Source organism: Centruroides sculpturatus, unplaced genomic scaffold, assembly GCF_000671375.1.
Source record: "Centruroides sculpturatus isolate CEXI.00-Female unplaced genomic scaffold, Cexi_2.0 scaffold3, whole genome shotgun sequence".
Classification (NCBI taxonomy): Eukaryota; Metazoa; Arthropoda; class Arachnida; order Scorpiones; family Buthidae; genus Centruroides; species Centruroides sculpturatus.
Window position 1 is genome coordinate 1481150 of NW_019384366.1, and position 16427 is coordinate 1497576.

General features: G+C 29.1%; 1 protein-coding gene across 1 annotated transcript in view; it reads right to left on the reverse strand.

The window, feature by feature from the left end:
* LOC111642588 overlaps positions 1-16427 on the reverse strand; it is a 103917-nt gene that overhangs the window by 21001 nt on the left and 66489 nt on the right. Inside the window, exons 7-10 of the mRNA XM_023388948.1 lie at positions 12157-12381; positions 10448-10519; positions 2757-2928; positions 919-1160 (exon numbers count right to left, since the gene is read on the reverse strand). Of these exons, the coding sequence (XP_023244716.1) occupies positions 919-1160; positions 2757-2928; positions 10448-10519; positions 12157-12381 (711 nt within the window). The remainder of the gene's footprint in view (positions 1-918; positions 1161-2756; positions 2929-10447; positions 10520-12156; positions 12382-16427) is intronic.

Below are 16427 nucleotides of genomic sequence, written 5' to 3' on the forward strand. Positions count from 1 at the left end.
ATATACTAAGACAAGCTAGTATAGTGTGATTTATTTAAATCCAGGTGCATAGTAATTTGATTATAAATTATTATTTCCTATATATATATATATATATGTAGGAAATATCTATATCTATTTTACTTAGTAACTTATAAAATGTTTTTCGAAACTATTATATTATTATATTTAAAAATATGATATATTTCAGAATTAAAGCATTTTATTTATTAAACTGATTTATTAATTGTAACATGACTCAAAATTTTCATAAATTAATATTTTAATTTATGGTTAATTTAAGGCTAAGGTTAATGGAACTCATCAAACAATTTTTAGTTCTAATGGTTGATTTTATTACTAGATNTTTATTTGTTAAATATATTAAATAATAATAAATTTTTCAGAAAATTTAGTTGTTGCCAGATCACAGTAATCTGGCAACAACTTTTATTAGGATGTGTGTCAAATAATATCTAATTTAAATGAAATGCTATAATAATATCGCAGCCATACACCATAAATTTTATGATGACTGAGGAAAAAAATAAACCTGGGTATAATCTTACATCAAAGATTTAACCTTCCTCCCTTATCATCTGAAATTGCCAGAATCAAACGAATCTCTCTTCTCCATAAACTACTCATGTAATACTTGAATGGTCTCTTAGAATAACAGATTTTTGATCATTTATCTAGCCTTTGTACAATTTTGCTATGATGACAATATAAAACTTTTAATATTACAATGATAAAAATTTGTACTTATTTAATTCAGTTTTTTTTTATTTATCTTTTGTTTTTACAAATGGAAATGTCATGTATATGACAAAAGTTTTGATGAATTTTAAAAAAATTAAGAACTCAACCATACTGAAAACTAAAATTTGGAATTTATAGATTATAAAGTATTTTTTACGTAAGAAAATTTAAAAAACAATTACCTTCACTTTCATCAAAACTTTGAATTCGATCAGAAACAATTCCTGATGTAGTATTAGATGATGTGCTACTGATAACTGAAACCCTTTGTTCATTACTATTATTGGTAGTATTCATTTTTTTCAGTCGAGAAACAGAACACTGTAATGTAGACTGATCTTGATGTTCTCTCTGTCGTTTTTCCCAAGCCATATCAAGACTATCACTATATATATAAGATTCCCTATATGGTTTATGCCCTGTAAAAAAGAAAACAGAAAAATTCAAACCATTCATTTAACATTCTATATATACATAATAAATATATTGAGAATTTTTATATTTTAAAGAAATTTTGCATACTTTACATGATTTTTAGAGTGATAATTTAAATTTAATCCACTTTCAACATTAAAATAATAAAATATGCAATCAAATAGATTACTCTTTCACTCAATAAAATAATTAGCATTACAGAGATATATTATTTTTAAATTAAAAATATTAATTAGTTGCAATTACATAATTAAACATAATATCTTACTGTTGATTTATCATCAGAAACATTAACATGATAAATTCATTATTCATTTAAAAAATTTTTATTTTTCAGTCTTTTAAATATGAGCAATAATTGCATAGAATTTAGAAATAATGTTTATGGTTTATAAACAAAGAACTTTGTTAATGTTTAAATACATTATTAATTTTTAAAATTATATACTAAGACAAGCTAGTATAGTGTGATTTATTTAAATCCAGGTGCATAGTAATTTGATTATAAATTATTATTTCCTATATATATATATATATATGTAGGAAATATCTATATCTATTTTACTTAGTAACTTATAAAATGTTTTTCGAAACTATTATATTATTATATTTAAAAATATGATATATTTCAGAATTAAAGCATTTTATTTATTAAACTGATTTATTAATTGTAACATGACTCAAAATTTTCATAAATTAATATTTTAATTTATGGTTAATTTAAGGCTAAGGTTAATGGAACTCATCAAACAATTTTTAGTTCTAATGGTTGATTTTATTACTAGATTTAAATACTTTAAAATAAAAAAGAGGAAGAGTGCTAAATACTTTTTTTAAGTTAGTAATATGTTATAGATACTCCATTAACTCATTTCTATCATAGTTTTTTAAAATTATGTATTAGATTTTTTTGACTAAAGATCAAAATAGCTAGCATGACTTACAAGCATTAATTTCAAAATTTATCTTGAAACAAAATATGTTAGTAATAGGTTCATCTTTTAAAATATTAGTAAGGTTACACTAACTATATATTTCCTAATTTTAAATGAAGTGAGAGTGAAAATCAATTAATTTACTCTGTATTAAAATTAATATATGACTATTTTTCTGCTTTGTTTGCATTGTAAAGATATTTTTTTATTTGCATCAATTGAATGAAATTCCAACATTTACAACTTATAAAATTTTGAATTTTTAAATGTTCAAATAATTTTACTTATACAATTAATCGTAAAGACATTGTACTTGTGTATATACAAAAACTTCTTAGTTCACACTATTTATTATTATATTTATTATCTTTCAAAATGACTTTAACTATCAGGAATTAGATTTCTTCATATAAAATTTGTTTTATTACATACTTTGATATGACAAGTCTATTAACCTAAGTTTTGAAAAAGAGAAATGACTATTTTTCTTCAGATTTACAGACAGAAAAACTATAAAAAAAGCATTATGCACATAACATAGAATGATATCAACAAATGATAATCTTTGATTATAAATAAAATTATAATATACAAATGTTATATTTAAATTTATTGATTTTATATTATGAAAAAATTAGAGCGTACCTTCTAATTCTAATTGTTTTAATTCTTGTACACGGGTTTGTGTAACCATATGAAATTGGTGAGTCATCCTACATAACCATAGTAAGCTTTTAGCTAAGTCTTCAGAACTAGCATAATAAGTAAATTTCCGTTCTTCTGGACAACCAACTGAACGAATCTCAAACTTTTTCTTCTGTAAAAAAAAATTATATTTGTATTTATTAGAAAATATGTTATCTTTAAAACAACAAAGCTGAATTAGTTACTTTAAAAAATTCTGTTTTACTCAGGTTATGTTATATGATTGTAACCCAAAAAGTCTTCCATTTCTGTGTTAGACAGGTTTCTGGTTTGAAATAGTATTTTATAGAGTAAATCATTCCATTCTGAGATTAATTTCCTATTTAGATAAGTTTCCATTTTGCAGAAGGTCTGTTTTAGACAGGTTTTACTGTATTGTATTATACATAAACTTCTCAAAACCCAATAAATTTGTAAAACCAAACAACCACTGGATTATACATATTAATTTAATAAGAGATAGCACCTAACACCTCCCTCTGGTGACAAATTATTTAGTAATTAATTAAATATAATTGCAGAAAAGTAGCCCAATGTAATCCAGTGGTTGTTTGTACTGTATTAGTTAGATAAAATTATTTTTTAAATCTGACAATAGCTTTTAGGTGCCATTCAAGAATTACATCAGCAAAAATTTGTCCTTTTTTCATCTCTACATCATCACCAGTCATTAGAAATCAAAGTTTACTCTCTAATTGTGCCACTAGGCCAGAAGTTGAAACCATTTGCAAATAAATAGGAATTATTGCCAAGACATCTCATTCCTGAATTTTATGCAGTGCTTGGTAATCCAGGTCTGCACCAATTTCTTCAAACAATTCCATACAATGTTTGTCTGTTTCTGATACTCTTAAAGTATCTTATCATGTCAGTGAGCTTTCTTACAAGCATTTGATAAAGGACCCCTCTATTCATGATTAATATTTTCCCTGTTTATTTTTTCATTTATTAAGCTTCACACAGTACTCTTCTGTAGGAGGGCTTCCAAGTTGAGGTTTCTCCATATTAAACCATAAATAAATTTAGGTTTGAGAAACTAACTTTATTTGTTAAATATATTAAATAATAATAAATTTTTCAGAAAATTTAGTTGTTGCCAGATCACAGTAATCTGGCAACAACTTTTATTAGGATGTGTGTCAAATAATATCTAATTTAAATGAAATGCTATAATAATATCGCAGCCATACACCATAAATTTTATGATGACTGAGGAAAAAAATAAACCTGGGTATAATCTTACATCAAAGATTTAACCTTCCTCCCTTATCATCTGAAATTGCCAGAATCAAACGAATCTCTCTTCTCCATAAACTACTCATGTAATACTTGAATGGTCTCTTAGAATAACAGATTTTTGATCATTTATCTAGCCTTTGTACAATTTTGCTATGATGACAATATAAAACTTTTAATATTACAATGATAAAAATTTGTACTTATTTAATTCAGTTTTTTTTTATTTATCTTTTGTNAAAATATCACTCAGTCCTCAATTGAACAAACATGATCCACTAGAACATATTTTTGATTAATAACATATTTTTATTTAAAAAAAAAATGAAGACATTGTTGATATTTCTGATCAAGTTCAACAAAAAAGCTCAGATGATGATGATAATTTGTAAAAAGAAAATGCCCTAGTTTAACTAAAATTAATATTAACATGTCATATAGTACTTTTAATTGTGATTGTTAGTTAATTATCGATTGGAAATATATTATTGATTGCATTAATAAACATATTTCTCTTAGTAACAGAAAAGAATAGTATACTTTTGTTAACTTTTGAATGCATGTCGTGGGTGACGCAGCAGTTTTTTTTTAATGCCTGTTACTCAAGTTTGACTGGCTCAATTAAAGAAATCAATTGTGTTTTTGTTGTTATAAAGAAATCAAGTTGATATTTAGCAAAAGTGAAGATTAATTACTGTATATTTGTTTTAAATGATCATTTTATATTTTTATCAATAAATATATTCAAACATACATTATGTAGATTTTAGCAATACAACTACAGGACATTCTCCGAAAAAATGAAAAATCTCACAGATGAAGACAACCAATTTATTGACAGTTTGAGGATCTCTAATAAAATTTGTTTTCAATTATGTGTTTCATGAATAAACAAAATTTTAAATATGAATCCACACAAAATCCTTGGAATTACATGAAACCATTTCACTGTGAGAAAATAACTGTTTGATATGCAATGTAATGTTACAGAATAATTGTTCCTGTCCTTTTTGAAAATAAGGGAAAAGAGGAAATGTAATGACTATAATATCAGCCAAATGTGCAAATGATCAAAACTTTCCTAACAAATAAAATGGCTTGTTATTCTCAGATTACCTGGTTTCAACAGGATACTGTTCATATTATCACAATCTCTATGACTGCCTTACAGTAGCTTTCCCAAATCAAATCATATCTAACAGAGGCAATATTGACTAGCTTGCATGATCCTCTGATCTATCAGCGTGTATCTTCTTTGTTTGGGGGGACATTTGAAGAGTGTAGAATATGAAAATCATCCACAAAATATTGAAACCCTTATAGCAAAAATTCACCAGGTAATCAACAACATACTTAAGAATATCTTGGCACTGCTCTATGCATGACATACATCAAAGATGCAAAGAGGAGGTTTTTCCAATATCCATATATAGGATTAATCTTCTGAAAGATTGTTCTTTGTTAATAAGAAGAATTCGAAGAGTGCCTATGTAAATCAATTAGAGTTACAAAAACCAAGAAGTATGGAATTTTAAAGGAAAATACATCAAGATCCTGAAAAGTTGAAAGAAATAAACAGAAGAGTTATAAAACTGGGTATAATGCAGTCTAAAAAATTTGAAAAAAATGAAGTGGATCTTGAAGAAACAAGTTCCAGAAGAAAAGAAAAGTAAAGCAACACCATTTGTTCTTTGGGACCAAATTGAAGTACCAAAAGAGGTAGAAAAAATGTTAGAAAAAGGCCCCAACTATGTTTTTGATGATGCAGGCCCATAGCAAACATCAATGGCTGAAATGGAAATGGGCTCAGATCTTAATGAAGTTGAAAAAGATTACTTTAGATACAAAATGGTGCTCAACAAAAAATATATAATAAATCTACAGAAAAGGGAAATACAAATGTAAGAAGTGCAAAAGAAACATACTACATAAAAATGATTTAATGTTAATGAGAACAGATAAGACTAAACAGCTGGTAATTATGAAAAGACAATTCCATAACAAAGCTATGGAAGATTACATTATAAAAACAGAATGTGAAATGGTCTAAGAAAAAATCATAGCAATAACAGACAGAAAGGTTGAAAAACTAGAAAAAAAAACATCACTTGCTTCATTCTTAACTTTCCTAAAAAGATCGCATAACCCAGCCCCCAAATACCAAGAATCTTTGCCTTTGCAAAAACTCACAAGGTAACCAAAGAAATCAGACCTATAGTAGAGAAGTGCAAGGCACCAACATATATTCTCGAAAAATGCCTACACCAATACATTTCCAACAAACTAGAGGACAGCATTTACGTGGTAAGAGAATTAGAAGGCTTGAATTTAATGGATGATGAAATAAGAACAGTAATGGACCTTGAAAGTTTGTATCCTTCTATTAAATTGGAATCATATTTCAATGCAGTTATTGAGTTCATGATTCAACACAAACCAGAGTTATCTGCTTACCCAAATGAAATGAATGAGTTAGCCACATTGGTTTTTGCTATCAATCATTTTTTAAATTCAATGGCAAGTCATATAAACAAAAGAAAGGTCCCATTTCAGGACATATATGCAAACTTGTACTACATAAGCCCCAAAAAAAGATCTCCTCAGATTTTTCACAGAAAACATCTTACTCTATAAAAGATATGTAGATGATGCATTCATAATTTGAAGAAATAACTGAAAGGTTCAGGAGTTTTTGAATGTAGCTAACAACAATAGGCACAGTTTAAATCTAAAACTTGAACAACAGAGCACTAGTTATCTGCACTTCCTAGACATTAACATCCAGTTTAAAAATGGAAGTATTTATTGTGATGTTTATATCAAATCAACTTATGCTCCCTCTGTACATCTCATCTCATGATCTAATAACCTTTACAAGTATAAACTTTCTGCATTTAGAGCACTGATTAGAAGAGCCTTTTTGTATTGTTCCAATATACAGGACTGCTTAAGAGAAATTAACAGAATTAGAAATTATTACAACTTTACGGTATAGAACATCCTCTATAGAAGGGCTCATGAGGAGTTATGAAGGAAATAAAGATAAATCTCCAAAAAAACATTGATAGAATCAATAAATTCATGTACAACAAACAGTTGGAAGGCATTATAAATAAGCTAGCAACTTACAAAAATTTGAGGATAGATTACAAGAGCTCCTAATATTTACAACTTACTGAGAAATGATAAAGACAAACTAAAGAAAGAAGAACAGACTGGAGTACACATAATACCTTATAAAAATCAACAGTTAGAGGTCCAAAAAGATTATGTTGGAGTCACAAAAAGAAACCTCAAGTTGTGACTCAAGAAACTGTGGCCGTCGGCCATAGTTTTATATATATTTTTGTTCATTTTAGTTAGGCTTAGTATCTCCTCTGTTCTTTTGTCTTAACTGTTCTAGAACTTTCTCCCTTAATCCCTATTCCTTCGGGTGACATCACCGATTCTGTGAAACAATGTCAAGAAGACAAAAGGAGCAATAACCCCTGGAGAGGAGGCGATGTGAAAGAAAGGAGAAGTGGCTGCGATTTCGTCGAGAGAGGACGAAAACGAGTGTGGTCCTGACCGAGGGGTCGAGCAAGGAGTAAGAAACCTTGCGATAGAAAACTGAAGGAGGATCATACCCTGATCGCATAGTGAGAGATCAGAGGTATCAAAACCTTGTAAGACAGCTGAATTATAGAGAAACGTAGGACAGTTCTAAAAAAAAATAGAGTTCCCCATGTTCAAGTAACAGCAAGCGGGAAGACCACAAGACAACTTCAGGAAACGTAGACATTCATAAGAGGAAAGAAAATAAGGTCTGCAGTCATTAAGAATTTCAAGACGGTGAATCATCCGAGACCACGTGGCAGAAAACTCCCGGGTATTTTCTCCTTTATTTTACTACTATCCCTATCTATATTTTATTTCTCCTTCCTTAGTTTGTAAGTAGGTTAAGTTTAGCTATAAGTCGTGTGTCGGTTGCCACAATAGAGACTTGTTTGTGTAGACGATTATTGTATGTATACGAACCCAATAGTCTGTAAGTTGGAATCATTTTAAAGAACCTGTGTTTGATGAATAAAAAAAAATTTTGTATTTTTACTCGTTTTATATGTTTCCTGTCTGCAATAATATATTGCCCTCAAACGAAACATCACAGAACACAAGTAGAAAAAGATCATAGTAAAACAAGTTTAGTGGCAATGTCACAGGTGGAAGGCTCTGTTTTAAAGTGGGATGAAGCAAACATCATTAAAAAGGTACATTCTCAATCATCGCTATGGATATGGAAAAAATAGAGATTTAAAGGAGCAAGATCACAGAGAAGTGCCTGAATGCAAGAGATGCAAATGCATTACCTTTAGCCTGGCGATACATCATTGAAAGATTTGGACATAAAATCCCCTAAATTATGTGTTCCCTTAATCACATTTAGCTTTTGTGTTATACTCTCATAATTTTTTGTATATATTTTTCTTATTCGCATATTTATTTGTATTTTGTTAACCTTGTATATCTTATTTATTTTTAGTTTATTTTTATTTATTGTTAACCTTAAATTTTTCATAAGTTATTTACTATTTAACTCATTTCAATTTAANTATTTTGTATATTATTTTCTTATTCGCGTATTTATTGGTCTGCCTATAATATTTAGATTTTGTGTTATACTCTCATAGTTTTTTGTATATATTTTTCTTATTCGCATATTTATTTGTATTTTGTTAACCTTGTATATCTTATTTATTTTTAGTTTATTTTTATTTATTGTTAACCTTAAATTTTTCATAAGTTATTTACTATTTAACTCATTTCAATTTAAATTTGTGTTCAGAATTCTTCAAAGGTTAAAATTTAAATGGAATGTTCTATTTGTGGAACAGTTTCTAAAAATGGTTTTATGATTGTTTGGTTCAGTTATGGCAATGCAACACTTGGGCAATATGCCTAGGGAGATGCCTTCTGGGAGGACTTTTTATGGGTAACTGGCCCCTATTCAGATGTTACAGACATGGAGAAAACTTGAAAAACTCCATGTGGCCAATCTGTCTGAGTGAGGTGTGAAGCCACAACTGAACTCCCAGTGTTCAAGGAACAGAACCACTTGGCCACTAGTGGGCCCTAAAACCAGTTTTAAGAAACCTGATTATGGCCTATAGGAGTAAGCTGAAAACGTTAGTAATTAAAAATTTTCTGTCAGCAAATGCATAGTTGTGGTTTTAAATTTGTAAGAGAGGATATTATCTATTAAATCTGTTTGCTAAGCTACTGAAATCATGTTGAGTACTTTTATTTCTAATAATTTTGAAATTCCTAATATATTTAGGTTTATGTCTTTATGATAATTATTTGATGATTCTATATTCATTTTAAAAAAATTAAAATTAAAACTGTTTATATGTAAATCTTTGAAGGTAATAGGAATATGTTGGCAAATGGTAATGAGTTCTGGAATACAGTTGTACTATGATTAAACTTGGAGAATGCCATGTTGATGAGGGTGTCAACCAAAACACATCCATGGAAGAATTTAGCAAATAAATGAAAAACTTGCTTGGTAAAAATGATTTGGTCATTTGTGTTTGTAAATTAATAGTAAATTTAAAGTGTGAGATTCGACCTCAGAATAAGCCCAAAATTGTTCATTTTCCCCCTAAATTTTTGACGTGTTTGAAATAAATTTGTCGCCTCCTCGTTAAAATAACATTGTCGGAAAAAAGAATCAAATATCGATAGAAACTTATAACTTTCATCGTTAATATAAACATTCAACCCTTGAACAATGACATTCCTCTTCTGCAAGACAAAAAGTTTATAGTTAAAGTCCGAATTCGTCATTTTGTTTTGGTCCCAGGAACAACTTTAACCTCCACACCTGCTGGACCAACTCTACCTCACACAATAGGGGATCACCTGACTAATTTCCCCTGCTCAAAGCTATAAAAGCGACTTCTTTCCCCCGCCTCGGGGGAGTCTCACGTCTACGGTCTGAAAGGATTAAGTCTCCAGGAATTTTTACTTTGTGCGTCGAACTCTGTGCCTACTTTGAAATCTACTAGAGGTGTGGAACAAATAATTGTAAACTCTCTCTCCACGAGTTAGGAGCTAGCAAATCTTGTAATCTTTATTTTTCGTTATTCTAATAAATCGTTGTTTCCATTGTTAAATGGTGTCCTTTTACTCGCATATCGCCTACGCCTCGTCGACGACCCCTCTCACCTCCTCCACTCGACCTGACAAAAAGAATCCCAACCCTTTGGAACCGCATTCGAAATTTAGCTATCTTGACAAGTGAGCAGGTTTAACGACCTGTAGCCGAAAAGGAGAGTCGATGGTTCCCGACCTTCCCAGCGGTTCACATAAGTATCTTTTAAAAAAATGTATAAAATTATTTGAAATTTACTTACTTCAAAATAAAGTTTTGCAATATCAGGCCATAAAAATGTTGATAGTTTGCTCTTTAATCCTAAATTATTTTCCTGAAATTCAAAATTATTTTTATATAATAAAACTCATTCATTTATCTTAAAAATCCATTAATATATAAAAAATAAAAAATTATTATTATTCAAATGTCATAAATTACCAAATCTTAATTATTGTGTGTAGCTAAAGTAAAAGTTGCTTTCAAGTAACAACTGACGTAATAACTTATCATAATATTAAACAAAACTATAAAACTGCTATTAAAAAATAATCAATTATTAGTGTTTGTTACTACAGTATTAGCAAAAATCCATAGAAGTTTGTCAATACCTTCAATCTTCTGCTAGTACAAAGCACTATCAATTATTAAGAAAACTTACTTTTTCTTCATAATTTGAAGTTTAGACTACTTACAAAAAGTCAAATTAACTTTTGAGTCCATCTTTATCCCTTATATACTACCACAGAAGTAACAGTATTTTTTAAGACTGTTACTTCTGTGGTAGTGTATAAGTTCTAGCTTTAATATACTTCATATAAGAAATAGGTTTTTCACAATGAATTTCTTCTCAAATGATACATAAACAGCATAATATGTGCAGTACATTTTGAAGTTTTGAATTTTCAACCACCAAACCTGTATTTGGAAACTTGTGAAATTGGTCACAGGAAAATATTCTGATTTTAGGCATTGCAAGAAGCAATCTATAACTCACAAATTTGCCTAAACTTATACCCTAGTAAACAAGAAGTTTTCATTTTGGTTTCAATTTCAGCTTTCTTTCATTAAAGGTTTCATATGTAACAGTCACTTGATACAAGGTTTACATTCAGTACTGTAGCATGTGGGGGCGGCACTTTTAGGGGGCAGAAAAATTTGACAATAAATAACAATAATATCTTGTAAGAATTTGAACCATCTTATTTCATATTTTCATGCACCTATGATTCAGACCGATTCAAATGAGCACGGAATAGCAGGGGGAATAGTGTTACCACCTGACTCGCCATCCGGGGATATCTTGTGCAACCTGTTGACCTTTTTTTTTTTTTTATTTTGCTTGTACGATTCATTCATGCTCATATACATCTGCAATATCCAATAGGGCTATGTCATCTACATTACTTGCATTACTCCTACCCAAGTCTCCCTAGTCACTAACTGTAACTGATTTAGAACCGGCATGCACTGCAAATTATTCTTCATTGCAAAATGATATACGCATGCATCAGGAACTTCTGTTTTGAACAAACCTCACCTGCGGTCAGAGTCGGCAATTTTAAAAAGGTGACAACACTAGCATGGAATTTTTCATTACTTATTCTGTGACCAAACTGAATTTTAGTCTTTTAAATTGAGATACCTAAATAAGGAGGGCTGACACCCATGCTACGCCACTGTTTACATTTTGTCATTTTCCTCCAAATTAAAAAAAAATGCTTTTAATTCTTTTTTACAAAATACAAACAGTTATTTCAATTCTATTACTATGTATAATTCCAAAATGTATAAGATATTCACTATCAAAAATGAAAAATGCTTTTAAATGCTTTTTATATCTTTGATGAGCCTTAATAATTACATAATAATATTTAACTAGAATTAAATAAATTGTACAGATATCAGGATTAAGTTAAAATTGAACAAAAAAATAATGCTTTTATAAATATTAAATTAAATCACTAATACCTCATATATTTCAATTCCTTTGGCACAAATAGCTAACCACACATTTGAATCAGCTTTTGTTTTTTTCCTATGCATTTTATAAAAATGTAAATTATGAGGAGCTGTACTGTCAGAAGCTTCTTTTATGTACATAACTTGAGCTTCTCCTCGACTTAGTGACGTATTATCTTTATGCATTGCTGGTGTGTGTTTAATAATATATTCTTCTCCTAAATTCTGTATTATCTAGAATTAAAAAAATGTTTTTGTTAGAATTATATAAAGTATTGTAAAAAGAAAATAATTTTTTTTTCATGTAAAAGTGATATTTATACAATTTTAATTAAATATCATTCAGAACTTCTTTTCAATATTAAAAGAATCAAAAGAAAACAAACTGAAACAGTAGTTAAACTAATACACTGACATGAAAAAATTTTAACAAAACAAATGTTTTGGCTTTACTTGAAAGATAACTCAAGAAGAAGAAAAAAATAGAACAAGGTCTCAACAATATTGATTTTGTATTGGTTAAAAAGTTCTTATGGTATGTACAGTATATTGTTGAAAATAAGATTAAACCTTAATAAAAATATTAGTTGATGCCATTTTAAATAGCACAATTGGAATTAATTAAACTAAAATGATTTGAATTAAGATAATTAAAATGATGACAATAAATGTTCAATTTTATCAATCATTACCATTTGAAATATTGTCAACTGATATCATTTAACATGAATTAAGGACTGTAATGATAAAAATCTGTAAAATACAAAAGATAAAAACTGTTTTATTTGTAATGTAATCAGAAAGATTTTATTTTTATTTAAAAGTTTGTATTTTAAAATATAAATGTATTTTATATTTAAGACTTTAAATAGTTATAAGTTAATAATTAACTTAAGTTTTTCTCCATTCCTTTTGTAGTTTTCTAGCTCTTCATAAGATTTTTGGCAGTATTTCCTTTAATCATTGTGACTACTGTTTTTCACTTCACAGAAAAATCTTTAATGTCTTTTGCTGTTTGTTCTATTTTCTTTTAGTTTATTTTTTACAAGAGACCAAGATCTTTCTATTAGTCAGCATTGTGGTATGTTTGGTAGATTCATGTCTCTAGGTACAAAATTGATTCTGTTCTGTTCCAACTAACTTACTATAAATTTTGCATAGTGTTTTGTTACCAAAACTAGCAAAAACAAAGTATGGCCATCATGATTTCTTAAGAAAAAAGACTTTTGTAAAGATTCATTAATATAAATTTTAGCACTGATATTTTCTTTTGTCAGAAATGACAAAACTTTTCAATCTGATCTGGTTGAATCACACTTGTTAATTGATGGTCATACCAGATATTTCAAGCCAAACTTTTTGACATTGACTGATATTTGAGATTCTGGAAAAACTTCTTCAAACATTGTATAATAAAACGAGCCTGGAAGTGTTGAGTGACTTCTCAACACTTCTAGGCTCGTTTTATTATCCAGCCTTTTTATTATCCAGCTTGTTTTATTATCCAGTCTTCACATATGTTTTTCTATCTAAAACCAAACAAGCATTCTTCTTGCCAATTAAAGAATACAATTTTCGTGCTCTAGTTTTAATTATCTTCTTTTGTTTTACAGTCACTAAGTATTTTTTGTTTTTTATATGAATTCATACTTGTTCACTGCTTAGTCCTTTGAATTATTGTTTGATTAGTTTCATTTTTTTGTAACATCTTTCACTGACATACTATGATTTTTGGAAATGACTATGATTATCTTCTACTTGAGTTGTGAGCACCATATTTTCCACTAGAACCAGGCTTTCAAGAAATGGACAATGTCTTACAATATTGATTTAACACTCCACTATATTTCAGGAAATTTGTAACTTTTCTGCTATGAAATGTCTTAGTTTTTCTGGATTTTCCAGCCATTTCTCAACAATTGCTTTTCACAGTCTATTTCATTCATTGTTTAAAGCAATAGCACAGTTACTTTAATAAAACTGATAAAAGAATTTTTATTCTAATTGTTATGAGTAAGCATAAAATTGTTTAGAGAACAAATCATACAAAGGCCAGTTTAGGCAATGAGAGTTTGAATGTCAAGTTAAGAAGGCAATTTGCTAGCCCCTTCAAGGGATTCAGTATTCTTGCATTTATAATGTCATTTATTATCTAAGTGACTAATAAAAATTGATACAGTGATTTGTCTAATTTGTAGTTATTGAAAACGTGTAATTTATTGAGCATTTCAATAAATTATTTATTAAAAATTACTTTAGCCACCACACAGCTGTTAAGATCATAAATTACATCATAAATGCAAGAAAACTAAATATCTTCCTACACTTTAAAGTAGTCAACAAATCACCTTCCTAACACAATCTTTGAATTTTTACCAAATAGACACTTATCTTAACCTTAAAACAATTTTTTTTTTCATTACTACTGTACTGAAAAAGAAATGGTTTTAAGGTTAAGACAACAGTGTCTATTTGGTAAAAATTCAAAGATTGTGTTAGGAAGGTGATTTGTTGACCACTTTAAAGTTATTCCTTCATTTGACCACTCTTGTCAAATGAAGGAATAACTTCAAAAAAGTTTATGGTTTCTTGGTAACGTAAGCTTAATTCCAAAAAGAAAACAGAAGTTTAATAACATGTATGTATGAGAATAAATGGTAATTAACAACTTAACCAGATTAGTCTTCTCTAACAGATAATGAATACTGTTTGGCTTTTTACAACCTGACCTCCTCTCCTATTCCTATTTTAAGCCAGTTTTTATTCGATGCCTGTGGTTAACATTTGTCCTCTGAAGGAGTATTTGAACTGATTCTTTGTTTTAGTTTTAAAATATTTCATATGTAATTAATTCTTTTAGAATATTAAAGGTGAAACTTTATGTTTTCATAAGGTAGGTTATAGATGATGGCATTTGTTATTTGGAGTATAAAGTAAATATTACAGATGTCCTATTTGAAGGGTCTGGGGATTGATAAAATGTCTATTAAGTAGGGGTGTCCTCTATTCAGGAGTGTCCATTAATGTAGGTTTCACTGTATTTTAATTTTTATTAAAATATACTATAATTACTAATAAATTTGTTATATTTCATCATTACATTTTGTATAATCAAATACTATTAATTAAAAATAAATATCTAAAAACTTCTTTTTGCATAGAAATATAATATGTAGGTCATGAAAGTCATGACCAACAATTTTTTTATAAATCACAATCTATTAATTACATAAAACTAAGAAAATTGTTATATTCTATAGACTATAGACAGTGCCACGAGCAAGTAATGACATTATTAGCTTCCATTGCATGTTCACAGACATCCAATAAAAAAAGGCTGCAATTGTTTTGTTTTGCCAGCATGCTGTGATTGAATTTCTTGTTAAAGAAGGAATCTCCACTGCAGAAATTCACCAGAGACTTTGGAATGCATATGAAGATGTGCGCATGGGCTCCAGCAGTGTTAGAAGATGGGTGAAACATTTTAAAGATGGAAACACAAGCTTAGAAGATCAGCCTCATAGCAGCTGTCTGCATCTAACAAATGCAACAAGGAAAGAGTGGATGAGATCATTAAGGAAGACTAATGTGTAACAATGAAAGATATTGCAGCAAATCTTGGAATCACAGTGCAATCAAGATGATCAAGAGTTTAGGATATTGGAAAGTGTGCTTGCTGGGTTCCCTGTTTATTGATTCACAATAACAAACTTGAAAAAAATCTTCACTCAAGAACTTCTTAAGAGGTATGGAAACGAAGGAGATGATTTTTTCCTGAGTACAGTATTGTGACAGATGATGAAAGTTGGTTCCACCATTTGCACCCAAAACAAAATGGCAGAGTATGGAATGGCACCACCTCAATTTCCTACAAAAAAGAAGACAAAGACAGTGACATCAGTTGGAAAAGTTATGGGGTATGTTTTCTGGGATGCAGATTGGATGATTTTGGTAGAATTTCTTGAACTTGGGCAAACCATTAATGCTGCTAAGTATGTCATGACACTTCATAAGCTCTGTCATGCATTGTGTAATAAATGTCCTGGAAAGAGGATCATCCTGCAGCACAATGTGAGGTCCCACACTGCTCATTACACCATGGAGTAAATTCAGAAAATGGGGTAGGAAGTTTTTCTGCCTAAAGCCCCAATTTAGCACCAATTATCATCTTTTTGGTGCTACAAAGGAAAATATACAAGGCCAATGCTACAAAGTGGTGGTGGACATCAAGAAAGCAGTATATCAGTTTTTCACATTGCTGAAATGGAGTTCTATCATAA